The sequence below is a fragment of the Montipora foliosa genome, chromosome 12 (assembly GCF_036669935.1).
Source record: "Montipora foliosa isolate CH-2021 chromosome 12, ASM3666993v2, whole genome shotgun sequence".
Classification (NCBI taxonomy): domain Eukaryota; kingdom Metazoa; phylum Cnidaria; class Anthozoa; order Scleractinia; family Acroporidae; genus Montipora; species Montipora foliosa.
Genome location: NC_090880.1, coordinates 11041837 through 11069762, shown reverse-complemented (window position 1 = coordinate 11069762; position 27926 = coordinate 11041837). Strand labels below are relative to the sequence as shown.

Sequence of the window (27926 nt, the reverse complement as noted above, 5' to 3'; positions counted from 1 at the left end):
GATGTTTACATTTTTATTGTGCATTTAGTAATGTATATCTCTGGTAAGATACAAAAAATTTAATTAGTGGTCAAGAGAGCAGGAATTTTACAATACATGTACTTGCACCACATCATTGCTGAGGGTCACTTGTCAAAGTGTCAGAGGAAACTGAACAAATAATTGGTGCAGTCTACTTTTGCTTCACTTAGAAAATGCTACTCAAATTTAAATTTAAACTAGACTATGATTACACTCCAATAATTATCACATGTTTATTCAAAAGAATGTACATATGTGCTACATTAGATTAAACAGGGATTAAATCATGCCATTCCCTGCAGCTCTGCAACTTTCTGAGCAAAGAGTTGGATTTCTTTTTGTACTTCACTTTTTAACTGCGCTTGACTGGCTCGTGGATTCTTCTTCACATATTCACTGATCCGCAAGATTGTTTCAGCCTACACAGAGAAAAATAGCCTGGGTTCTTCTCCAACAGTATCAAGTACTTACCGTGATGATAATGATAATACCTTTTACTAACTGAGTTTGAGGTCCATAAGTTGTAAGTTACGAAGTTTTTTCCGTGCGGGCCATAAATCAACGGGAAAAAAATGAGGATCCATAACTTACAATACGGACCGAAAAAACGAGGTTAGTAAGATATTTTAGAGGTTAATTCAGTGCAAGGGCAAGGAAACTAGTCGAAGTCAAGCGGAAGGTTCAACTGCCACAAAGATTGCTGTGTCAAAATCCGAAAAACTAAATCTTCTTAGCTGTTGGAAATAGTTGCTTGCAAGATTCAAACAGTTTTCATGTTTATTTTAACAAAAATGACATGAAAAACGTTCTAGATAATGTTTTATCAAAATTAATTTTAAATTTAACGGGCCGTACTGTAGAATAGGGCCTGCTAATTTAGCCAATCACAGAGCGCATACTATCTGAGAGATATAATAAAATAATGTTATTAACAAAGACAACTCACTTTCTCGAGCAGAATTAAATTTATGTACAGTATTAGTGCAATCATGCAATAGTCAACAACCACTCAACTTCACTCCAATAATTAATAAACATTGATATTCTTAATTCACATTACCGGTATTTTACAGTTAGAAGTGTAAATTTGTTGGTTAACTAGATGATTTTCTCTCAAACTTTATAAATTTCTGATTTGATCTGCTCTTTCAAAATACCATATTCAGAGGACAAACTTGTTTGACCATGAATGGGCCAATCGAGTGCCAAATTGCATCTAGCAGTATTAGTATATGTAATTATTGTATGGTGTTGAGTGCGTGACTCAGGCAATTTCTGCAACTTCTGAAAATATGCATAATATTAATCCTTAATTTTAAGAGGAAACATGCAGGTATTTGTTTATAATATAAAGAGAAAATTTTTCTCAAAAATTTCTTAAAGTGCACAGGCCATAAATAAATGGAAAAGTTTTTTCCCATTGATTTATGACCCAAGAGCGTAGTTTACATTATCAATCTACAAAGACTCCATTATAAGCTGCTTCTGGTTACATTTTAACAGCATAAAAGTACTTAATTTTGTAAATTAAAAAACTTGATTGGATGTGCAATGTAAGTTGCAAAATTAAAGAGAACTCACCCTCAGGACATCATGATATTCTTAATTCACATTACCGGTATTTTACAGTTAGAAGTGTAAATTTGTTGGTTAACTAGATGATTTTCTCGCTAACTTTATAAATTTCTGATTTGATCTACTCTTTCAAAATACCATAATTATTCAAAGGACAAACTTGTTTCACCATGAATGGGCCAATCGAGTGCCAAATTGCATCTAGCAGTATTAGTATATGTAATTATTGTATGGTGTTGAGTGCGTGACTCAGGCAATTTCTGCAACTTCTGAAAATATGCATAATATTAATCCTTAAATTTAAGAGGAAACATGCAGGTATTTGTTTATAATATAAAGAGAAAATTTTTCTCAAAAATTTCTTAAAGTGCACAGGCCATAAATAAATGGAAAAGTTTTTTCCCATTGATTTATGACCCAAGTGCGTAGTTTACATTATCAATCTACAAAGACTCCATTATAAGCCGCTTCTGGTTACATTTTAACAGCATAAAAGTACTTAATTTTGTAAATTAAAAAACTTGATTGGATGTGGAATGTAAGTTGCAAAATTAAAGAGAACTCACCCTCAGGACATCAGCTTGGGACACTGTAAGCCTTTTGTATACTTCATAACAAACTTGGCCTGTAACAAATGCCTTGTAAAGAGTTTTCCCATCTTCTCCACCATTAAGAAAGGCCAACATTCCTATCTGTTGAGAATAATACTTATTATGATAAATAATATTGCAGTGTAAACTAACAGTAGATGTTTTCAGTAAGGTACCTCACATTACATGTATGTTACAGGCACAGACTCAATACATTACAAGCCTGTCATCCTTCAAGGCTCCAGAGTTTGAGAAAAGATTCAGCTCTGGCAAAATTGCCACTCACTTCATCTCTTAGCTGGCTCTTTGCTCTACTGCACTGCCGATCAGCAGATACAGTGTAGTACATTTTTCCTTATAATTTGAAAAATTGCTATCAACTAACACAAATTTATTTACCGGTAGATGCTTTATTTCATTAACTTTTTAATAAGCTGAGACCACCAATTCCCACTCCCTATAGCATGCAAAAAGAATAAAAGCCAAAGTTTATCCATTTTTTCCCCCACTAATATTTGTCAAAACAGCATTCCCATACGGCATATTAGGCAAAACAGTAACCTGACCCTTAATTCCATTTACGGTAAATGGGCTTTTAAGTCTTGTTTAACAGTCCAGGGCTTGCAGTAATGTTTCAATGCCCACACTAATTATTGGCATGTGCACTTTTACTCCCAAAGACCTGGTATCTTTCAATTACCACCACGAATGTTCCATTTCAAACCATCCTAAGTTATACAGGAGGTCCATTTCTTTTAGCCATTGGCAACAGCTATTATTTCAATTTTCTAAGCCTGCATAGAACAAAAAACTGAACTGGAAGTCCATTATTTACAGACCCAGCCAGAAGTGGTGATGGTAAGAATAATATATTTGTCACTTAAGGACAGGGATGTGATGTGCCTACCGGAGTAATTTTAAGTGCACAAAGTAAGGACCTGTTTATATGGTCTCGGTTACCTGAGTCAGCCCTCCTTCCTGAGACAAGTTTACTGAGTGTCTATATGAGAATTGCCTGGTCAAGACAAAGTTGACCCTACTTAATTAATATGCATATTATTTTAAGAGGTATCTTCAACAAATATGTATCATCATTTGCCCTTCTTTCTTCCTAGTTCGTTTTTATTATTAAAGTATAGTTGCGCTTTCACATTCATAAAAGGGACTGACAATCTTAACGGAGCAGTAATATGAAGTTTAAATAAAAGGCTGTTTTTGAGTCTTGAGTTTCTGTTGACTGCACTGAGAATTTTGGCAGGAAAAACCTTTTCATTCGAAAGCAAACGCTAGCAACATGTATAAGCCCCCAAATTGTTGCTTCTTTGATTTTCACTTTATGCGTGTGCATTTAAGACTTCGTTGTCTCATCTCAGGTAGTCGAGCCAAACTGTTTACACGCGAAAAAATTGTCTCGCCTGCCAGGGTTACCCTACCTTCTGAGGCGAGACAACTTGCCTCCCCAAGTTGTCCCGCCCTCCTGAGTTGTCTCACCCACCTCATCTAAATGGTTGATGAAATTTTTTAAGGTTACCGTATTCCTTCAGATTGCAGTTTTCTTCACATTTGGATGTTTCGGGCAAATTAATCATAGAAATGGGATATCTAATGTAAATACAGAAATTATTCAAAAAGATTAAATATTGGCGGAGAAATGGCGGTTTTACATCTTGCTCAGAAGTAAAAATTACCCATTTGATTGACAGTCTTAGCGCTGTTTTCACGAATCAATTCAATTTTTTTCACTTGAAGCAGACACTTTAAAGAGCTAAAACTCAAAGGGAATTTGTCCGATTGCCCCAAATTTTTACAGTCGCTAGATTAATATGTAAACAACAAAATTGTTTCAAAATATTTTTCCCTGAGAGAGATTTTTGTACGAACACTTTACATTTTTTAAAATACTATTTCAAAAACGTTCTATAACTTTTCACTGTAACTGGTATGGCAAAACGCAGACACATTTTTTTCGCACTTTGGGTTGGGAAATGGAGGAACAAAATGAAATAGCGAAAAGCAAAATTTTCTTTGACTTGTACCTTTGAAAAGGTGATTCGGACACTCGCACTTAGAGGTCGTGAAAAATTCTGCAATTAGTTTAACCCATTCACCCCTAAACCAGCCTTAAGGGGCCATACTTAGTATTTTACTCTGGACGTCTAACGCCAGACAATTTTACTCGTCAATGGGGAACCCCCAGGAATCAATGGGTTAATTTCAAAACTACTGATATGGTTTGATAGCCAGTTTTAATTCGATATGGGGGTATCTACAGTTTGAACCGGATGCACTACATCGCTCGGACGCGAGACACCCCTGAAGGTATACGGTAACCTTAAATTTAACAAATGAGTGGAAAAATGTCTCGCCCAGGGTAAATTGGGGGTGGGGGGTTGTTGTCTGGGGTACCGGAGACCATATAGACAGGGCAAGGTAATATTACAGCTGAGAAGCCCTTAGTACAACTCTTTAGGCAGACAGTAAATATATAAGTGCTATGATCTATCTATCTATCTACAGTGTACATCCCTGTAAGTGCAAGTTTTTAGAACAGTCCGTCTGAGGCATTCGCTACAAATAGCCTTCTGCGTATTAGCTTTATATTGTAGTGAAGGATGTACCTTTAAAAGGCGAGAGCTACAAGATGATATTTCAAACGTTTAATTCTGACGAATCTATAGAGTTTACAGTGTACTTTCGTTTCTGTGATATGATTTTAGCCCGGTTTTAGCATGCCCCTTAATTTAACCCTTTCACCGCCATAAATGCGATTTTACTCGTCAATGGGGAAGCCCTCGGCGATGAAAGGGTTAACAACATCTTGGTTCGCGATCGATCAGTCAAGTTCAGGTAAAATGAAATTGGTTCAAGTCAATCGCAAAGATAGTTCTGTTTAACTTCGATTAACGAGGATATTTAAGGTGTTATTGGTTAGCGGGTGAAACTGAAAGACCAACAAAATGAAATGAAACTCATTGTGAACCAAGTGAAACATTTTACGCCTCCGTCAAGCACACCATGTCATGTTTATGGTAGGTATGTTTTAGTGACTACGATATATGGAAGTCCACGAAGATCGACACATTCATCGCCAAGTCAAAGCAACTCTTCTGTCAAATAACGCTCTGAGCAAAGAAAAAACCTTACGATTTGGAGAATATAAAAAGACGGGCTGGAGCCAAAATACCTGATTAAGTAGTCCTGCCGTATTCAGCCGAACACTTTCCGCCATGATTCAGAGAGCAAAATACAACAAGTTGGGCATACAAGTTGACTTGGGATTTCATTGGCCAAAGTTGATTACCAAATTTGGGCATTGTTTTCACTGTTCCTCCGATTATCAAAAATGGCCGAAAGAAGCGGTAAAGGTGGCGGCGGGCAAGTTGGGTTCTTTTATTACGATTGGGCCCAGTCGCGATACAAATGGACGGGTGATAATCGTTTGAGCCATTTTGAAGTCAAAAAGGTTACTTCTTGCTCTTCTGAAGTCGAGGTAGGGGGTGCGTGAAACCTGAATATACAATAAGATTGTTAGCTTAAATTATTTGATCGTCAACAGCGCAAATGTATTTTTATGTCAATCAAGGATTTCGATTGACTTGATGTTCAGTGTCTGGTAACTCAAATAAAAAACTGAAGTGTGAGATTCAGTCAAGATCGTTTTCTTTTGATGATCTCCATTTCATGTGGCCCGGTAAGCTTCCCTCCCAGGTCGGTTAGAAGCCAACTTTAGGCTACCCTCACAGATGAGTTAAAAGCAAGGGATTCCCTCCCAGATGGGTTAGAGGGAACCACCTTCTGTAGGAGGCAGTGTGGCCCAGTGGTCAGGGCGCTGGCCTTGAGATCCGGAGATCCCGGGTTCAAGACCCGCTCTGACCACTCGTTGAATTTGATCCTGGTAGTCCCTGGTTCAAATTCCCAGCTGCACTTGTAAATAGCCAACTGGTTTGCCTCCAGCCTGTTGGGATTCTTAACAGTTGTTGTTGTTCTGTTCCTTTGTTTCGTTGTTGTTCATTGGCCCTGAAAAGCCCATATGGGAAGCGGTGAATTACGTAGGTATTGTATTGTATTATTATTGCCATCAGTATGTGCAATCTATCTACATTAAGCCCCCGCAACCACCTGACAGGAGGAGTTGGGAACGGGACGAACAGGAAGTAAACCAGACACCAATCAAACTGGAAGATCTTTCAGTGGAAGAAACTTTTAAAGCGATAGACGAGAAATTTATTTAAGCAATAATACATACAATGATGATAATAAAAGTAAGTAATTATAAGCAACCAGTAGTAAAAATAACAATTACCCCAAATCCCCCAAATAAACAAAGGGAGGAGTGAGTGGGCAATGCAAACAAAAAAACCAAAAACATCCTGCTTAACGTCATAGTTACTGCAAGATACTACATGTATAGATGTTCACTGCACACCGTATTACAAGCATGATTCATGTGACCGAGAGAATCTTATGGACTGACCACTTAGGGACTTGGGTACATGCAGCACGCAACACTATCACAACGCTGCTATAACAAACTAACACCAATGCTAACAATGATTTCTCCTTCTTGTTGCTAACAAAGTTTAAAACTGCATGAACTACATTTAATTACTCTTGTCTTCTATCAAAGGGATGACTTCATGTTGTTCTGTGCTTTTTGTGATCTAATTTTTTGTAAATAAAGATGCCAATCAACCTTTCTTTTTCATAAATATTGAATTGTTCATTAGTAATAACAAACATCAAGAACAGTCATAGTTTGTCAGCTGCATCATTTTCCAGGCTTGATGTTCATGTGATCAGTGTGATGGTTGGGAATTTTTATGCCATTATTTTCCTTCCACAAGTGTTATGCAAACACAAGGAAAAAAGGAAGTGATTTTTTAACATAGTAGCACTTTAAAGACAGCTACTTCCTTTCATACCTAACATTAAAATTCATTTTGGCAATGACAGCAGTTGGTTACTTTAATCAAACCGGTTGTAAATTTCAAATTTTGTTGAAACTCCTGACAGTGATGGAATTTTAGGGGCTCTTTCTTAGAATGTTTTGTGTCAATCTTTACATACTGCATTGGAAAAGCAAATACATAACTCTTTATCCAGACAACAAATACAAATCACCAGATAATGCTGGAGTATGAATACATTGTAATTGGAGGCAGTTCCAAACATCTTTACCCTCCTCCATAAAAAAAGATATTTCTAGATGTGAAAATCCTAATAGAGAGGAACCTTTGACAGTGCAAAATAGAGTAACTCAGATTTTCTTTGTTATTTAGGAGTCAATGAAAGATGATCCTTCAACATCAGGAACTGTAAAAAATGAAGCTATGCTTGGGTATGGTTGTTTTTAAAGCCATTGCTCCCTTTTTGACACAATAATGTAATAACCTTTGGATAGAACAGCCACCTGGCGGTTCTTGTAAGTAGTCTTAATTTAAAAAAAGACACTTGTTTATTTAAACTGGAATTTTCCTATTTAAAGGTCCTCCATTACTACCTTTAAAATCTTGAGAGAGCTGGATCAAGGAGAGCTTGACTTCGAAGACTCGCTAGTTTAAGAATGCAACATGTTTGTACGCGGCTGAATTAATATGCAGCACGGGAGTTTCAGGCTTTCAGATTTTTAAACTGTCTCGTGTTTTGCATATATAATAAACCATGATTACACACTGACATTTTAAGCTAGTGAGTAAATGATGTCAGTCTTTCCTAGATCCAACCCTCTAAGGTTCAGTCAGTCAGTTCTGAACGTGAGTAATGGCAGATGGTTAAAGCCAAAACTTACACTCAAAGTAAACAGCCTTTGGATGAGAAATCTCAGAATTTTGCCAGGCAGGTGTTAAGCAAACACACTGAAGGAAAAAAGGAAGTGATTTTTTTTATCATAATACCACTTTAATTTAATATTATTTTTGTTTTATATGCCTTGGATGACCTCAAGGAGACTGATGTTTTAATAATTTTCTTTAGGAAAGAAGCCATTGTTAGAAATGTGGAACTGTCATTGCAAGACAAAAATGTCAATCAGATATTGCAGTGTAACAAGGTATGTCTGTAAAAGGCCAGTTGCCTTGTTAAGCTGTACTTGTTAAAGGGCGATTCAATTTTTTTTACTGTTACAGTAGTAGTTTTCTCAAGTATTGGTACAAGTGGTCACCACAGTTATGCTCTGTTGGTGACAGTTTCTGTCATGGTTGAATTTTAGAGTTATTGGACAGGGGACATCCTACATGTAGAATGCAATCACTGTTACGAAGTACAGGTGGCCATCTACATTTAGATTATATCAGCTGGGTTCTTTGAAAAGATTTTATGAAGGGGTTTCAGTAAAAGTTGAAGTTGGTGGATGATTTGAGTAGAGTAACTGTTACAAACTGACAAGAATATTGTCATTGTTGAGAAAAGGTTTGAAAGAATCTGTCTTTAATTACTCCAATTTAGGCATAAAAATAGCCAATGTCCCTGAGTTAGGTACCAGTAATTTTTATTGAATGTATTTGATGCTTTTGATCAGCTGTTGGTACAACTGTACTTAGGGTAACCAGTAAAGATGAATCCATCCTTTCAGTAATTGCTCCTATCAAGGACTCCTATACATAAATTCTTCCTACATGTACATGTCTTAGGGATTTACACAGATATGTACATTGTAAAGAGCTCTGTTCTTCCATGGTGCCTTGTCCAGTGCTCCTCAGGCCAGGCATTGAGTCAGCTGAATGTTTAATGAGTCTGCTGCCAGTTAAGTTAAGGTTTTTAAAAAAACAAAAGAAACCAGTGTTCCAAATAAGATTTTAAGGCAGGGTGCCAATAGGGAATTCCAACGGGTCAATTCCCACTGATCCCACCAGATTATTATAAATTTTCCATTAATTTGTCGGGTCATGCAGCTGATCTTGTCGGGTTTTTGACCCGAGACCCGTCACCTATCTGGAACACTGAGAAACTATGTAAATCATGAAGTAAGTAGGGAATGAATACAGCAACTATAAAACCTGCCAAGGCTTTGAAGAGTAACATCGAGAGTGCTTACAAAAATGGGCAGTGCTAATAGCCAGAATCCAGAATCTGGAATGCAGAATCTGGAAACTGGAAAGCAGAAACCAGAATCATCCACAATTCGCGAGAACTACAACAACTCATCCATTGGATAACTCAATAATTATTGGTCTTGCTGGTGATTTATCCGGTGGATAGCGTTATCCACCTTTTGAATAATCAAGGCCTGGTTTCTTGTGCATCTTGATTATCATCAAGTCTTCAAAGTGGAAATCCCCGTCTCAAAGGAGGCATAAAGGAAATTAATGATCATAATCGAAATTTGTTTATGCAAAAGTAATAATGTTTGAAATTTATTAAATAAACAAAGTTGTGTTTTACCGCCTTTCCTATTTTAGGGTGTTTAGGGAAAAATTAATCTTTAGTTAATTGCGAGTTTTAAGTTCGAAAATGGTAATGTAGAATTCATTTTCTGTTAAAATTATCGTACATCACACACATGATGATTCTGAGCAAAAGCGACCTGCCATAAAGTTGAAAAACATCAGGCCGATTTTTTTCAAGATTACCCAAATGTAATCGGTTTCATTCCATTTGTGTCCATCCATGCTCCTTTTTTCCTTTTGCTGTATTTTTTTATGTTCTTCAACAGTTTTAAGTGGTTATTGCAATGTTTTGTTCTACTTTTTGGGCATTTTGGGTGTCGTGAAATTACGTCATTCTAAAGCCCACGGTATGTTTAAACTGTGAAAACACGGCGCAAAAACTAACCCAAGCCAACTATAATATCATCAGTTGTTGACCTTGAAGGCAAGTGCGATATTCATCTGCCTTTGGGCACAACCTCCAAGACTTGTTTCCCCGTTCAATGCTAGTGGGACATCTCGAAAGAACTTACCCTAGATTTTTCTTCCTCAGCCTGTAATCGACAGCGTCAGACGCACTCTGTCACTTAAGCAACTCATCCTCCGGGCGCCTTTTTCTGTTAGAAAAGGCATTTAGTTAATATTTTTTGTACCAAGGCAGGGGAAAAAATAAAGAAAAGAAATTATCAAGTTTGAAGTTTCCTTTATTGTAATGTGCAGTGCCTTAGCTTGTTGATGCCATCACCATGCTCAAGTCTAGTATCCAGGGTAACAAGGTCAGATCCATTTTACAGTTTACATTTCGTCAGACAGAGTTAAATACTTGAGTGTCGGGGATTATAGCAGAGCATACATGTACTAGGAGTGGTAGTTCTTGCATATCGTGGATAATTCTGGTTTCTGGTTAATTTGCGGATTCCAGATTCTGGATTACAGATTCTGGATTCTGGCTTTTAGTGCTGCCCGAGAAAAATTATTGGGAAGCAATATATAATATAATAATTATTATAATATTAAATTATATCAAAATTACCTTAATGTATTTTTATTGCTAGCTTTCCTTCAGAAGACATTCACAGGAGGATTTACACTCCAAAGTAATGCATTTTTTACCTAAAAGAGGTATTAAACAGAAATGATAGTAATATAATAATTGTAATATTAACAAAAATCAAACCATTACTTCATTTTTGCTATGTAAATACATTGTACACTGTACTGTATTTGCTAACACAATCATTGTTTCATTTGACATGTTAACAATTTGACTTGGTGTCATTTTTTCATGTTATTATATTGTTTGTAGCTGAAACTAATAACTTACATGAATGGTGAACAAGTTGCATAATTTGTGTAAAAGTGCATGAAGGGATTCATTATAATATTATATTTTTATAATCACCAATATTTACTGACCTGCATGGAGGTGTATAATATTCTTTCAGAGTTATTCATCTAGTGTGAAGTTAACAATAATTAAATTGCTGCTGTTGAGCACTTTCCCCTGTTTTGAATATTTGTGGCTTTTACAAAAAATTGTCAGATAGGAAAATTCATATGTATAGGTGGCTTTGGAGATCTAAGACTCGATCTATTTTGAACAATGCTAAAAACAACCATGTGTCTTTTATTCAGAAGTTAAAGAATTTTGTAATTCCACCACTTTGAACAAATTAAAGTAAAGTACTTACTAGAACCATAAAGTTTTAAATTAAATTAAAAATCCAACAGATTCCTCGGTGATCAGTGACTTCTCCATTCATGAGGGTTTGAATTTGTTTCAAATAATACCCATTCATTATTGTTTGCATCCATGGTTTTTCTTAAGATTGGAGTTGATAATCAAAAGAACAGTTGGTCATTTACAGTTTAGATTATGAATACTTAATAATTGGATTAACACCTGAAGTATGTCAGGGTTAAAAATAATGCTAATGTACATCATTGTCTTACATCAGAAGCTCATGACCTTGAAGTGTTTAAGGACGGTGCCTACTATTAAATCAAAGGTATTTTTGCCCCGGTTTATGATTATGCAGGAAATGTAGATCTTAACAAATGTTATTGAAATCCAAAAAGAACATTGGGGCTAACCACGCATTTTTCCAAGATAATTCATGAATAGTAATTGTAAAAAGCTTTAAAATACAAAGCAATGTATGGCGTTCTTTCTCAAATTGAAGCTTAATTATCTCTCAAAAATGCATGGTTACCCCCAGTTTTCTTTTTGGATACCAAGAGTAATTACTAAGATCTACTTTATCCGGATAGTTTTAAACCGGGCAAAAATATCCCTGTATTAGTGAGCATCACCTATAGGAAAACTTGAGTATCTCGAGATGCACAGAACGTATGCGCAAGAACAATAGTAGGCACTGTCCTTAACTCTGGTTCAGAGCTGGGGTTCTTTTAGTTTAAAAATGTTCTTATTAATTTTGGATGTAACATAGCTCGTGCATTTTACTGCATGTTCAGCTTCAATCTTATTTTTGTTATTTGGGTATAAAATTGGGGTCCTCAAATCCCCAGCTTTGTTCCAAGGAAAAGAGTTGCAAGTTACAGTACACTCTTCAAGGTCGTGTACTTCGGATTACAGATAAAATGAATAGTGAGTGAATGTACTAACCTTACTTTCCATTGAGGTGTCACCCCATGAATTTCTGTCTGACAATGCAATAGTAATACTGTGCTGAGATATTTGTGACCTTTTTTTAGGAGTTAAAGTTGTCAAAAGTCAAAGCCTTTGCTCCTTACAACCCCAACATGAGGCTCAAGAGGTACATTTTTTTTTCATATATTTTCCCCAAGACTTGGTAAAGGTTGCATGCAGTTACCGGTAATATCAGAACAATAAATAATGATAATTATTATTATTGCAATATTACACTCCAAATAGGGTGTTCCTTTTTTGTTGGTTCTCCTTGGAGTCCAAAAAAGAATTGAAATCTATGCAGTATAATTTTGGGTCAGAAATACTGTTAACATACTTTTCACTAATTAGGATGCATATTATTGTCACAAATAATTAGATCTGATAAATCTGGGTTTTACATCATTTAGGTTGTTATATGAGCTCTTCTATGGGTTTTGTCGGATACATGTAAGTGCAACTGTATGATCACAGCAGTTGTATGGATAGATCTCCTTTGGTTTGCTATTGTCACAACCGCTTCTCCAGTCGCTGGTAGATTTTCATAAATTACTACGGTACTTGTACCACTGTTGCATGATGGCCACCTTCAGCTTGGACATTAGGTGAATGTTGCACTGGGTGAGAAACCCAAACAACAGCTCACTTTGTTGATACAAGCCTTGGTTTCTTTGTCCAATGAGCTGTCTAGGGATTTGGTTTTCTGCTGGAAATTTGTCAAGTTGTGTTTCGTTTATGGTGATGTTTGGTGCAGAAGGGTTTGTGTTCTGTACAGGTTATTGAAGCACCTTTAGTTAGTATCGCTGAACAGCTTTGAAAATTGAAGAAGTGATAAGCATAAGCTGTAAGTTGGACTCCCGTGCCACTCATAAGTTGGAGCTCGGCCATTTCCTTTCTTCAATCGACTGGTCAGCAGTTGATGACGTTCTAAACTGCGAGGCCAAGTTGGCGCTTTTATGGATCACATCAGAATCGGCCTTGATCACATCATGCTGGTAAAACCCATTAGAATTCACACCAATGATGCCCCGTGGATTACTGAACATTTTATGAACCTCATCAAGCTCCACCAGCTAGCCTTCCTCCAAGAGGACAAAAACCGCTACCGACATTACCGTTACGGTAAGCGCAGATCACTCCGTAGGAAGTAAGTTTGTATCCAAAAGAAGTAATCTAAAGAACATTAAGCCTTCACAGTGGTGGGGGGCCCTTAAACGGATCACTGACATGAGACCAGCCTCTGCGTCTGAGTGTCTTCTCTCTAACCTACACATTAAGGGTCACTTTGATCACTCAAGCGGCCTCCAAGCGAGACCTCAAGAGAGTTCAAAAGAATGCTGTCTATCATCTGTCCTCAGTTGTCCTACTCATACTGTCTAGCCAGGTTTGGTCTGGTCACACTGTACACCAGACGTGTGGCACTATGTCAAAAGCTTTTCAATTCAGTATCAACATGTCCAGGGTTTAAGCTCTCTTCGCTATTACCTCCAAAGAAGAATCTTAGGTACATTAATTTAAGACGCCCTTGGACCTACGCCGCTCCTTGTTTTAGCACTAATCATTTTAAGAATTAACTCATTTATCCCAAGCATGTGCATTTGATGTATAATTATAAGGTTTAGACCATTTTTATGGATTTCTCAACTTAACGGAACAATATATTTGTACATAGTTTTTTAAATTTATATGGATTATTTTAAATATTCTTGCTCTTTGGCCATTTCAACTTAATCAAAAACATACATGTATAACAATCAGCGGTTACAAACATAATGATAAAGTGCATTTTGCTTTTGACTTGACGTTTCGTATGCTACAACTTACATCATCAGAAGTGATGGTTGAACAAATTCAAATTTGATATATGTAAAATTAAGAAGACTAGTAGAGAGAATAAGTAAGATAAATAGTAAGATTAATAGATGGCATTGAAAACTGACCGTTTAATAAAGCCAGAGTTTTTCACTGCCAACGTTTTTGTTTAACGTTGGTTTAATGTCGCATATTAATAATGTTTCTTTATTTTACAATGCAAATCAGAGCTACCATTTACCAAAACTTGAAAATGGTCCCATTTTATACTGTGACCTGTTGTTACTGAGTGATTTGCAATAGCCGAAGTTAAACTTTGAAATGTTCTTTTTTACGGTCACGTTAGCAACATTTTGTTTTACCAATGAATGTAAAACTCATTGCAGTCCCAAAAAGATGCCTTATAAACAACCTTTGATTTTTTTGATTTGCACAAACAATCCTTTTTAGGGAAAAAAGGTTTGATTTGACAAGTGCTCTGGAATATTACTTTGAGGTTTACAACGAATAGAACTTATTGATACACGATTTCAGGCAGCATGTGACAACTTCACTTTGAACACCGAAATTATAAAGGCAAAACAAGAATAGTATCTTTCTGGGGGACTTTAGTGATGGGATTAGAAAATTTAGCTTGATGCGAGTTTAAGACATCATTCATATAATAGGAAATAATTCCTACTGGGTAACCATGATTTTGGAGAGAAAAAAGTGTCTCAATTTCCGACAAACCAGATTGAAGTAAAGACGGTGAAGAACAAATGAGTAAACAATGAAAGGAAAGGAAAGGAACTTTATTTATTACAAGTGTCTAGTATTTCAAGCGCTGAACACTAATTGGGGATACTGTAGACTGAAAATTAACAATTAACGAAAATCAAGTCAAATGTTGGTTTTCGAGGAGAGGGGAAAACCAGAGTATCTCTCAGTGCAGAGAAGAGAACCAGCAAACTCACCCACATATGACGCCGAGTCTGGGAATCGAACCCAGGCCACAATGGTGGGAGGCGAGTGCTCTCACCACTGCGCCATCCCTGCACTCCACAGGTCAGTGTGCGAATCAAAGTTTATAATTATATATTTTCGGGGTGTAAAGGAATCCCATTTGGTATAGAAGCCTGTGAAGGTTTTCTTTCTGAAGATGGAGGTGGAGAATGTATGTTCTTGATTGCGCTTGATGAGGATATCTTAAAATGGAATTTGCTTGTTCACCTCAAGTTCCAACATTAAATTCACAATAGAACTTGAGGTGAACAAGCAAATTCCGTTTTTAGATATCCTCGTCTGGCCTTTCTTCTGCCCCTTTGATGCTCTGCAGTGCATCATGAAAGGCCTCTATACAGCCAAGGTACAATCTACTTTGTACAAACTGTCATGTATAATTATCTCAGAAGGTACATGTATATGCCATACTTTTTGCAAATTGCTGAAGGCTCAGTCCCGGGGTTTCTCAGTCCTGTCTGGTCTTAAAAACAGTGTTTTTCCATCTGAAGACAGCAGAAAAGAATAGTCTGATCTTCATGGATCACTTACCACTATTTTCTGGAACTTTTTGTTGTTGATTGGGAGGAAACGTAGCCTTAGACTTCTTTAGTTTTGTCGTTTTAAAAATTGTCGTTGAACACGCTTCATTTTATGTGCTATCTTTGGAGGGAGTCAGGCCACCCAGGAACTTTGTATCAAGAGCATTCCGAAATCTAATGATGTGAGATATCCTACATGTATCTGCATTCGATCGAAGGAGAATGCATCCTAATTTTGTTCAGATTGGGTGATTGTGTGGTCTTGCCAAAAGGAATCGAGATTTTTCTCTTGTAAGGGACCTCAAAGTAGCCGCCCGGAAGATTCTTTTGTTGTTTGCAGTGGCACCCTCGCAAGGATTCTTGCACTTGTATTGATCTCAATCTGATGACAGTCTTTTTTGTCACATGCTTAGTTTCCTAACTTGGAACCCTATGGAAACACGGGCTAAGTGACTGTCAAATGCACTTTGAACAATAATCCAAGATTACTAACTAGTAAAGTAGGGGACTATTCTACATGTAAAGTCCATGCATAGCACCACTTCTAGAGTCAAGTCCTTTTAAAGCTACAGTTCTACTTATCAATAGGGCTGATTACCCTGTACCCATAAGTGGTCATAAGCATGGAGACAAAAAAATACCCTTTTAACTCGGAAAATGGCAAAGCCATTTCTGAGTTATGGGAGGGGCGCTGGCTGTCACTCCTTCTATGGGTTCATCGGTCAGATCCTGTTAAACTTTTTTATGTTAATTAATGCACTGATTAGTGCAAAGGGCTTGCGCATACATGTACATTGGGGTTTTGTGAGGCAGCAATGGTGGGCAGTCAGGTAACTTAAAGTGCCCCTTTGGTAAAAAAAAAAAATCAATCCCTTTTTTTCTTCAAATTTTGAAAGTGTGTTTGCTTAACATGATTTCACGGGTCTGCCATTACTCATGTTCAACGAGACTACAGTTCCTGGCCCTGCCAGTGGCAGATGCCACCGGGTCATGCCTGGTCAGGCATAATAGCAGCAAGCATGTGGTATAATTATGCTCAAGGAGTGTCCATGCAGCAGATATCAGAGATCTTTGCTGGATGCAGTTTAACAAGATATTACTGGTAATGTGATCAACGCAGGCTTAGGCACCACACGATATCTGCCAGATCCAGTTGGTTGCTGCTTCTTCTTGAAGAGTCTTGATTGTCTTGATTGATTGAAGCCCAAAACTCCTGTGCTGCATATTAATTTGGTGGCTTTCACGCAAATTCCATTCTTAAACTAGTGAACCTTTAACATTACTCTTCATTTTCTCCTCGATCCAAGTCTCTCAAGAACTTAAACTTTTAGTAATGGTGGACCATCAAATACGAAAATTCTAATGAAAATAAACAGGCTTAAACCTTTGGTTGGAATTGATTTTTTGGTCACAGTAGCACTTTAACACTTATCTTTGTAACAGCCACACTTTTATTGTTGAATAATATTGTCAAAATAATGCAAACAACCTCGTTTCTAAGGTCTCTACTCCCGCTCCAGGGAAAGGAAAGGAGAGAGACCCTGGCAACAAGGCTCAACATTTTTATTTTTGAAGTTCAGTGGCTTATAGCCACTTTGATTTTGTACCTGTTGAAGCTCAAAGTAAACAGCAAGATGTGGAATTTTCTTTGTTCATGATTAGAAAGTGTTTTTTTCCTTATTTTCTCTACTGCAAAAAAAAAAATAGATCAGTAAGGGCCATGCAACAATGATCACTGTCCTACAGACAAGACTGCTTAGGCTAAGGGCTGCACAGACACTCTGGCATAAGGTAGGGAAGTGCACTCAAGAATATCACAATTCATATAATTATGTAGAATAATAATTTTGAATGTCTTAATTATCTTACTGTTGTTGCTTGAACCTAGATTTTATTCTACTGGACTAAAAGTTGGTTTTCAGAAGTTTGACATACATGTATAATTGCAGCTAATTCAGACGTTTTTCTTGCTTTTTGTTGTGAACGTAGTCTTGTTTCAATATTAACCAATACAGACTTTCCCTACTGATGCTTTTGACTGCTTATCTCTTAACACAGGACACCAATGCTTTGATTGAGTATCTTCTTCGGTAAGACATTCCAGGGGATTGGGATTTTGTCTTTTAATTTATAGATCACTTTTGAAATAATTTATCAAGTAAGAAAAATACATGTATTTATGCAGTGTTTTATTTCATAATTTTCTTCCAACGAAACCTCGCTTGATTTTAGAACCCATGGAATTGGTGCGAACTGTTATTACTAGCCGGCAATCATGCATATTATTGCTTTAGTGCAAAGAAAAACGCTTGATACATTTACTTCATGAGAGATGTGCCACCTGTCTGTCAATAGCGATGTTATCTTGAGTCATGCTTTTCATAAGAGCCAATCAGATTTTATCAAAAATTAAGGCATCTGGATGTTGTTGGTCAAAATGACGAATCACCCCATCAAGACATCCATAAAATGAAAGGAAAATGAAAACATACATGCGGAAGTACTTCAGAATCCTTCTTCTTGTCAAAAGTGACCAAAAGTATTGGAAGAAACAGTGATTCTTTGATAGAAAATCTTTCATCGGTTTTGTGTAGATTTCAGAGACTACCGGTAACTGCAAATTTAAAATGTTTTTGATTCAGGAACTGGAACAATGCTATTTGGAATAAATGCATAAAATTGCCAAATACGGTACCAAAATATGCCCTTTTAACCAAATGGGCTTTGAGGTGTATTCTTCTTCAGTTTTTTAAGGTTTTGGGAATGAAATCTAGAAGAGATAACGTTATAGCAGCAGAGACTTCCCATTCACTTCTCTCTCAGGACTTTAACCTGCGATCAGGTGTTTACTTTTTTCAGTGCTCTTTTTTTCACTAGTATTCGGATGCATTCTCTCTGCTTTTCCTGCAGAGGGATTTCCCCGAAGTAAGCTTTGCAATTCTGTAACCAATCAGAGGGAGGCTCCTCAATATCTCTTGTTTCTCTGCGAGTCATTGTTAAGTCTACATGCTGGACTCCAGACGACTTGTTAAGAAATTGTATCAGGCGTTCCTTTTGGCCTGATCACAGGTGGCAGGTTAATATTACTTATTGCGAGACAGACCTTGTATCTAACAGAAGCTTGAGTGTTTTTATGTCCTCACTAATGCCCCCTAATGTTGCACAATAATATTATTGTTTATCTACACACTTCAGCATGAAAGATGATTCTATTTTGGTGGATGTAATGCCATTTCTAACCAGCAGGTGTGTGCTACAGTATGTGGTAACACTGAAGTCAGTGTCAGTGTGTGTGTTTGTTGTAGTCTGAGAAGGCAGTTTACAGGCTGAGTCAGTGCACTGCTTTCTCTGAAAATCCTAGTGCTTTCTGTTGCTTAAGCCTTTCACTCCTGTGGGGTTCCCCATTGACGAGCAAAAATGGTCTGACGTTAGACAGAGGCAAATCTAGAAGTCTCAGTGGCCCTTACCGGAGTGAAAGGGTTAATCAACGTTTCCCTTTTCATGGGAGGTCTTAAAGTTGTCTCATTATCGCAGCTTGATGACTACATGTATCACATACATGTAGTGAACAAGTGCCAAAAAAATCATCAAAATAACTATAAATTATGGTATATGATTAAAGCTTATTGAGGTGTCACAAGCATTGTTCTGCTTAAAACTCTTTCCCTCCCGAGGGTTAAACTTACAGGTTTTACTCTGTGTAACACCAGACGATTTTAATCGTTGATTGGTGGTGCTCTAGGAGTGAATGGTTTAACAACATCCCCTTTGAATAACTGTGTGGTCCTAACAAACCTGTGAATTTGCAATGGATAACAGAATCAAGTTTAAATCTAGAACACCATTAAATAAACTTGGCATTTGGTGAAATAAAAATAATAATCTGGAGACTGTAATGTAGCGTTCACGACTGAGCTTTTCCAACTTGCTCTTTTTTCTCTTAGAGTACGTGAAGTGTCCCCAGATGGGCAAGCTCTGTCCATGGGAGCCTGTTTGGAAATGTTGCCAGCTCTTGAAAGACTTCTTACATCCAAATTTGAGGAGTGAGTACTATCAAAACTATACTTGAAAATGGTTTAAAGACTTGAGGTATTTGAAAAACAGTGTCAATTTGTACAACTATTCAATCATTAAAAATGAAATGATATATGAACTGCGGATATGAAATCAAGTGAAGCTACGATCCTCGCAGTTAAGATCGCAATTTTTGCAACTGCGTAAAGAAGCCAGAAAAATTCAGGACTTCAACGGGGTTTGAACCCGTGACCTCGCGATACCTGTGCGATGCTCTAACCAACTGAGCTATGAAACCACTGACATTGGGAGCTGGTCATTTGTGGGTACCAATGTTCCCTGCGAGGAACATAGCTTTACTTGATTTCATATCCACAGTTCTTATATCATTTCATCGTTGATTCATTCCTCACGGGACATTGGTACATGTACCCACAAATGCCCAGCTCCCAACGTCAGTGGCTTCATAGCTCAGTTGGTTAGAGCGTCGCACCGGTATTGCGAGGTCGCGGGTTAAAACCCCGTTGAAGTCCTGAATTTTTCAGGCTTCTTTACGCAATTGCAAAAATTGCGTTCATAAGTGCGAGGATCATAGCTTCACTTGTCTTCAATCATTGTCGGAAAAATAGGTCACTCCTCTTAGGTCCAGAAATGCAGGTAATCAGAAAAATAACGAAAACAGCAAGTCATACCAAGGACATAGGAAATATTTTTATGACAAAAGCAAAGAAAACAAGAAATATGTGCAAAAATAAGACAAATAACAAAAAAAGGGAAAGTGAGACAAAATCCAGTATCTGCAAAAGAACTTAATAAGAAATCCTCACTGGAGAAGTAAGAGGCCACCACATATGACGGCAATCATCCCATAGCACGCCACTCAGTGCAGTATTTCCACTAGTCAAGTTAAGATGCTGATCATTGCAGTTATTAATTCACGTTACAGTAACGAAAGGAAAGCCTGAATTTTTCAGGCTTTCCTTTAGTCACTGCTCAAGTAATGTGAATTAATAACTGCGATTCATGATAACTTCACTATAAAACATTGTGATAAAATATTAAACATGGTTTAAAAAAACCGTTAAAAAAGGTTTAAAATGCGACGTTTTGACTTAACTTAAGTCATTATCAATAAAAATGAACTCAAATATATAATAAAATTAAAGCATGAAGTTATGCTGTTTACCCTAGAGACGCAATCAAGTAAAAAGCCTAGCTCGAATGGAGTCCTCTTGAGTATTGAGTGAAGGCTTAAGTTCCTTAATGAAAAACATTTCATGCAGAAGACAATCAAACTTAGTTTGTCATTTCTTAAAGTGCCCCTGTGATAAAAAAAAAACCACTTCCTTTTTTCCTTCAGATTTTTGAAAGTGTGTTTGCTTAACACCTGACTGGCAAAATTTTGAGCTTTGATTTTTATCCAAAGGCCGTTTACTTTGAGTGTAAGTTTTGGATTTCACGGTCCGCCATTACTCACGTTCAAAACTGAGCGATTGGACCTCAGACGGTTGGACCCAGGAAAAGTGACGTCAGAGGCTCACTAGCTTAAAATTTCAGCGTGTGAACGCAGCTTATTATATATGCAAAGCGTGAGTTTAAAAGTCTGAAAGCCCAAAACCCCCCTGCTGCATATTAATTCTGCGGCGTACACACGTATTGCATTCTTAAACTAGTGAGCCTTTGACGTCATTTTCTCCTCGATCCAGCTCCCTCAAGAACATAATGTTAGTAATGGCGGACCATTAAATAGGAAAATTACAGTTAAAATAAAGAGGTGTCTTTTTGAAATCAAGGCTTAAAACGTGGGTCACTTAGTGTTTTGTTAACATAGTTTTGAAATCCATAGGAAAATATGAATTGATTTTTTGGTCACAGGGGCACTTTAATAATAGAGAAATGACTGCTTAAACTAGAGGAGTCAATACCCCCATGGATATTAATAAGATACTTGCCTATGGCAGAATTTCTTTGTTCCTGAATGCGTTGATGCAAGTGCCTTGTAGTAAAACCTACATAATCAGCATCACACTGATCACATTTAAAATGATAGACAACGCATTGATTGTTAACTAAATCAGGCTTCTTCTCCTTTGGCCTAAGAATCTGTTGAATACTAAGGTTTACTGCGAAAGACAGGTTGAATGTCGATACTGATGTTAGAACGCAAGGATGTCAACTGCTCCTTCACCATATTCGCCGAATTTTGGTTCTTAAAGGGCAAAGAAAACCTAAGGCCCGGTTTAAACGTCGCAATTTACATGCTCCGAATCAAATGCAAACGAGAAAAATCTATTGTTTTCGCTCATTTGCATTAGATTCGGCAAATGTAAAATGCGACGTTTAAAACGGACCTAACAGTTCTAACATCGTTAAATCTTTCTTTAACCGTTTTTTTAACCATGTTTAATATTTTATCGCAATGTTTTATAGTGAAGTTATATGCAAAATCTCTTCTTATTACGATTCATGATAAGCATCTAAACTTGATTCTCTCCGCAGTTTACATACATGGCTTTCACATATTAACTTTCATTTCCACTAGTGCCTATACTGTTCTTTTACAGTTATGTTATTGCTGGATTGAACATGATAAGGGAAATGATTAAACGCTGGTGGATGCAGTTGAAAATTGCCACAAAGAAAGGAGTTGAGCCTGAGTGGCAAAGATGTAGCAGGTCTGTTTTGACACGTTTACTGTTAATCTAATAAAGTGCCACAATGCTTCCAAAGAGTCCGCCCTTTTCTTTTCTGGTTTGTTTATGTAATATTTGCATGATGAGGCCATTTGACTACAAGTAGCAGAATCCTTCAGGTTTTGCTTGTCGCATGCTAATTAGAGCTATTGTTAATTTTACCCCACTGGGAATACAAAATTTAAAGGAAAAAAGAAAAACAAAAGTGAATTCTGGTGGTTGTTGTCAATTGACGCGATCGTGAAAGCTTCCTATTCTCCTGTTTTCAGTGGGTCTGGCTCTCTTTGACTATAATACACAGCCTTTGCTAGACCTCGTGAGAAAAAGGGAGAGGCAAAGAGGTAAATTCCTTATTGAGCTCAGGGTAGTTTAAGGACGTGTGTAGAGAGCCACACCCATGAATTCGGAACTATATAAAGCAGTTGTATTTTCAGTTTTTTGCTTGTGTAATGTTTCAGTGTGTATAATAAATATATTTATGTATTTGTGTTTAAGTTTCGTTTCAGCATACACTACAGAAAACATGGTCAACTAATAAACGCATTACAATACATTTACAATACATTTACAATAGCTTTCTGCAATTAAAACTTCATTCACCATTGCTATACCATTATAATTATTCATAATGTCACACCAGAATGGGGAACAGTAAATAACCGAAACCAGCTGTTGTTAACTGGGAAACATAAGTATGTGTCAAATACATTGTCTGCAATATTATTATTTTTAGATACACTCTTTCTCATTCATTTGACTGAATTTGTTGTTTTTGTTAATCTGAAGTTTGCTTTGTAGCAAATAATCCAAGTCCAAAAACTGTGACCACAGCTTAGCGTCAACATTTAACGAGCCATTCAGCAATATTCTAAAAGCTGTGGAACTGGAAGAAATTTCCGACTATGAAACTGGCAATATTTTGTATTGTTATTCGTATTCAGGTGAAGTTCATGTAGGTAGACTGATAGACTGCTGGATGAGGCTCCGCATTGCAAATCCATAACATTATTGACATGTTTGATGTTTGATGTTTGATTTTTAGGAGTGTAAGTGGGTTATACATGGCTATAGTTTCTCTCTCTGCTATCATTGTCAAATTATCAAAGAGGAGAGGGAGAGTTGGCGAGAAGGCTATTGTAAGTACACAGGTTAGCTGTTTTTATTACAGAAAAATGTTACTGTTTCTGACTTAGAGGTGCAGGTGCAGTGCCTTGACTGTAGCTTGTTCTATCGCATTATCTCATGCTACGTTATAAAACCAGTCGAGTTCAACTCCGGGTCTTAAAATAACTGAGGAGAAAGTGCTGCCTTTGAAACTACATCTGCAAACGGTTAGACTTTCAATTCTTCTGGGATAAGGACGATAAACCTGGGGTCCCGTCTCACAGCCCTTGTTCATTAATTCTGTGGGACGTAAAAGATCCCACACACTATTCGAAAAGAGTAGCACGGAATTCCCGGTGTTGTGGTCTAACCTTTCTAGCATGTGGTCGGCTTGGCAGGATTAGCTTGAAGGGCTTTTATGTGAATGAGATTACAACTGTGTATAACAACTCCGGCCGGACCAACGGACCAGAAGTCAGGCTACTTAGCCAAGTGCTGGAGCCTCATTCAAACACTCAAACATGTGCATACCCCGCGGAAATTAAATGAAACCCCAGAAACGGGGATCCGGGGGAATACTTTCAACTCCGTACGTTAGTTTTATACTTTTCCTGCGTCAGTCGAACCCGAACCCTCAGCTGTAAAAAGCGCATTGGTCGGCTCCGGCTACGAAGTCCGATACAGGAAAAACAAGCTAAATCTTCTGTTTGTTCGTAGTCTGAAATGGCAATTAGCCACATGCTAGTGCTCACTGAAGCCCTTAAACCCTGTCGGGCAGGGTTAGTATGTGGATGGGAGACCGACATGTACTGTCTACAGTGCACAACACCGGATTGCCTATCGTAAATGCCACATGCATCGCAATGCCATTTTTCAATCGGAATACTCTTGTTTAACGGAATCCTGACCATTCTTCACTTAAGGAGACATAACTCTAGGAGTAATCATTACTATTTAAAAATCTTTAAAGGTTTGAATCACTTGACGAGCCGAAATGTTATGAGGACGATGCAATTTATGTGAAGAACGTCTATCGAAAGTATGAGGCATGGGGAATGTGGCAAAAATGGAAAGTTTGGAGTGAAGAGATCACTAAACCACGGTTTCTGACTCCATACTAGTTGGGGGGCAAACGCGCACAGTGAGTCTATGAGGTTTTTAAGGGGCAGATTTCAAACATTTTACAATATTTTTAATCATTTTATTGATATCATTCAGCCAACGGAAAATTAGATCATCGCCCAAGGTGCAACTTCTTAAATTAGATGTTAGAAATTTCATTATGACACTTCAAATTCGCGGGAATTTCCATAATTTTGATTGCAAGGGTTTCTATGAAGTTTACAAATTTTGTTTACGGTCGTTAAAGCTTGATTCTGATCGCCATATTTCACAAAAGTACTCTGAATAGAAGTGCTTTTTCAGAGGTATTCTCGCTATCCACAACCGTCAGACCACAAAGGATTTGTGACGTTCAAAGTCGGCAAAATTCACGGTCTTCCCACAGGTTTGCCGTGCTGTTCCCAACACAGGTTACCACGTTTGTTGTGTGGAGCTGCCACTTAAAGGGGTGCCTTAGTACCTCTTCCCAAAATCATCCCCAACTAACCAACGAAAAAAGAATCGATTGCTGGAAAGCATATATAGGGAGTCGCCCCACACGGTCACGAGGTCACAAATAGTGTTGCTAATGCTGCACTGAGTTGCAAGGAAGGATTGCGTTTTTGCAAACGTTGGCCGTGTAGCACTTATATTTGAACAGACCAAACTGATTAGAGTGTAATGTGAAGTGCTAGTTTTCTACCCCACATGAACCATGTGAGTGTTAGCCCTACTAATGGAAATGGGTCCACACAAGGACAGAGAAAACTCTGACCAGGGTAGGAATTGAACCCACGACTTTCAGGTTATATCACCGCTGCTCTACCGACAGAGCTACAAGGTCAGACGGTAGAGCCATCCTGGTCATCCTGGAGTTTTTCTCTGTCCTTGTGTGGGCCCATTTCCATTAGTAGGGCTAACGCTCACATGGTTCATATGGGGTAGAAAAGTAACACTTCACGTTACTCTCTAATCAGTTAAGTCTGTTCAAATATAAGTGCTACACGGCCAACGTTTGCAAAAACGTAATCCTTCCTTGTACTTGTACATGTTCATTGCCATGACTTTAACATCTTCAGTTCCCACGGCCTGCGCCCGTTTGACCTTGTGGCTCAGTCGGTAGAGCAGCGGTGATCCAACCCGAAGGTCGTGGGTTCAATTCCCACCGTGGTCAGAGTTTTCCTCTGTCCTTGTGTGTGGCCATTTCCCTTAGTAGGGCTAACGCTCACATGGCTCATATGGGGTAGAAAACTAGCTCTTCATGTTACACTCTAATCAGTTAAGTCTGCACTGAGTCAGCCGCTTTTGGCGCGTCACGCGGAAAGATTGCGTGACGAGCCAAAAACAGGTCTGCTCAGGAGGCTAGTTCCGAGTCAACATTAAACTTATTATTTTCCACTTGTAATCAGATTGACGATCGCATCCCACGTTAACGTCTCGAGGCGTCTTGTGTGTTGTATAATTTTGTTCTGGCTGTTTGTTTCAGGTTGTCACCAGGCTGCTGGATCTTTTATGAGGGCAAGCAAATTAAGAACTGTAATATTTGGGCATAGATATTGATCCATAATTAGTAATAATCAGAGTAATAATAGTAATAGTAATAGTAATAATTATAACAATAATTAACAATTATTCGCCGAAGGCGAAGTGATTATCGGTGAACAAGTGAACATACGAGTGAACAAGTGATAATTTTATTATGATTAGTTGTAAACAATTTTGTGTATGTCTCCAACAATTTATTTATTTATTTATTTATTTATTTATCTATGTAAAGTATCTATCTGTTTTCATTTGCCGTTTTGTAAAGTTTTTTTTTTCTGTGCAGTTAATAAACACGTCTTTTTAACCAAGCAAAGATTTCGGAGTTCCCCCTGTGTCATTGGATATTATCACTAAAGGTTTCTAGTCCATACCTATCTATGTACAACAAAGACTTATGTTGAAGTATGTGGGTTTCAATTCTGAGTGAAACTACGCAATCAAAATTCAGGGTTTGAAGTCGCGATGCCGGTGCGACGCTCCACCCAATTGCTAAAATTACATTCTTAACTTACAGGGTCATAGCTTCAGTTGATTTCACATCCACAGTTCAATATATGAAATGACAAATTTCGTTCGTTGATTCATTCATCACGTGAACATTTGAAACCACAAATGACCATCTCCCAACATCAGTGGCTCCATAGCTCAGTTGGTTACAGCGTCGCACCGGCATCGCGAGGTGACGGAGTCAATGGGTTAACCAGTCCGCAAAAGCTATGTCCCCTCCATTGATCCCCTTTGGTCCACTTGGTCCATTGTATAGGACATTTGCATGATGACGCCAATTTACTACAAGTACCAGAATCCTTCATGTTTTTCTTGTCTCATGCTAATTAGAGCATTTTTAAGAGCATTTTTAGGAGCGATTTTTAAGCGGAAACTCAGGACACATCTATTTAAATTAGCATATTATTAATTTTTTATGTTATTTATATTCTTATATTTAGGTGTTAATTAGATATGTGTAACAGGTTTTAGACTTTTTGAACGGATGTATGTATAATAGGTTTTAGATTTTTTTTAACTGATGTATGTAAAGCGCATTTGGGCAATTTTGGAAAGTGCGCTATATAAATAATAAAGTATTATTATTATTATTATTATTATTATTATTATTAAACTGAATTCTGGTAGTTGTAGTCGAATGACGCTATCGTGAACATTGCCTATTGAAGTCAATTTTTTCCGCGCTTTAATCTCCAGGAATTTTCCTTTCTTCATTTTATCGAGGGTTTTGTGGAAGAAAATGTGGGTGAGGGAATTTTTTCCCTCGTAAACACAGTATTTATGTTTATTGTATGTGCACACGTCAAATTCGCGATACTTCAGTTGTATTACCTCCGTCATTTTAAGTGTGATATACATCTTTATCAGCATTATTTTTTGTATTATCTGAAGTTGATGCGAAGACCTTCACAGAAAGGAGTCAGTTACCAGAAAGATTAATTACTATTTTAGGGGAGTTCTTGAAAATTGTTGTAATTTTCTTTCTCAGAAACTTCAAAATCCCATGGCTTGCAACGTAACCTAATAAACATAATGCATGGCAAGATAAACACATAAACTTCACCATGTCTTGTCTTAGAGGAAGAAAAATCTATTTCACATTGTAAAAATATAAATTGTATTTTGACGGCAAAATGGCTACGTAATGCAACACCGTTAGGATCTTATACATGGTCCTTTTTAAAATGTGCACTTACGTCCAGAAATGTGTTTTGAGGGACCACTGTAATTTGCTAGGATGTAGTAGTCTCCCTGCCTAATAATTCAAAGTTTGTAAGTATTGTATTCTATTTAGACGAAGGCAATAAATTAAAAAATTAAAAAGAATTAAAGTTACAAAAGTAAAAATGTAAGTAGTCAGAAAAGATAGGGGCCTTCCTTTTGGAAACTTGAATTCAGTGGACGAAAAAGTTGATGAAAAAGTTGTG

At 37.4% G+C, this 27926-nt stretch overlaps 2 protein-coding genes and 1 non-coding gene across 3 annotated transcripts; 2 read left to right on the top strand and 1 right to left on the bottom strand.

Annotated features, from left to right (window-relative positions):
• LOC137978967 (uncharacterized) lies at positions 1 to 5524 on the bottom strand. Its single transcript, XM_068826090.1, has 4 exons — positions 5371 to 5524; positions 2163 to 2288; positions 309 to 440; positions 1 to 261 (listed from the first exon to the last, which is right to left on the bottom strand). Exons 1-4 carry the CDS (start codon positions 5413 to 5415, stop codon positions 259 to 261), a joined length of 306 nt encoding a protein of 101 aa, XP_068682191.1. The 5' UTR covers positions 5416 to 5524; the 3' UTR covers positions 1 to 258.
• LOC137978966 (KATNB1-like protein 1) lies at positions 5506 to 27846 on the top strand. The gene is made up of 12 exons (XM_068826089.1): positions 5506 to 5676; positions 7466 to 7524; positions 8160 to 8235; positions 10606 to 10672; positions 12266 to 12327; positions 17243 to 17326; positions 17594 to 17625; positions 18731 to 18781; positions 19480 to 19578; positions 22114 to 22224; positions 23285 to 23378; positions 25934 to 27846. Exons 1-12 carry the CDS (start codon positions 5530 to 5532, stop codon positions 25961 to 25963), a joined length of 912 nt encoding a protein of 303 aa, XP_068682190.1. The 5' UTR covers positions 5506 to 5529; the 3' UTR covers positions 25964 to 27846.
• Positions 20010 to 20082, top strand: Trnat-ggu (transfer RNA threonine (anticodon GGU)). The gene has a single exon. It is a non-coding gene; the product is annotated as a tRNA-Thr (tRNA).
• Positions 27847 to 27926: the final 80 nt, after the last annotated feature.

Bases quoted from the DNA above. Each gene is read 5' to 3' on its own strand.
- LOC137978967 (XM_068826090.1), bottom strand. From the start codon at position 5,415: ATGGCGGAAAGTGTTCGGCTGAATACGGCAGGACTACTTAATCAG. The intron at 2,289-5,370 runs GTATTTTGGCTC...TATTCTCAACAG, and splicing joins CGGCAGGACTACTTAATCAG to ATAGGAATGTTGGCCTTTCT. The intron at 441-2,162 runs GTGAGTTCTCTT...TTCTCTGTGTAG, and splicing joins CCCAAGCTGATGTCCTGAGG to GCTGAAACAATCTTGCGGAT.
- LOC137978966 (XM_068826089.1), top strand. From the start codon at position 5,530: ATGGCCGAAAGAAGCGGTAAAGGTGGCGGCGGGCAAGTTGGGTTCTTT. The intron at 12,328-17,242 runs GTACATTTTTTT...AAAAAAAAATAG, and splicing joins CCCAACATGAGGCTCAAGAG to ATCAGTAAGGGCCATGCAAC. The intron at 17,626-18,730 runs GTAAGACATTCC...TACACACTTCAG, and splicing joins TTGATTGAGTATCTTCTTCG to CATGAAAGATGATTCTATTT.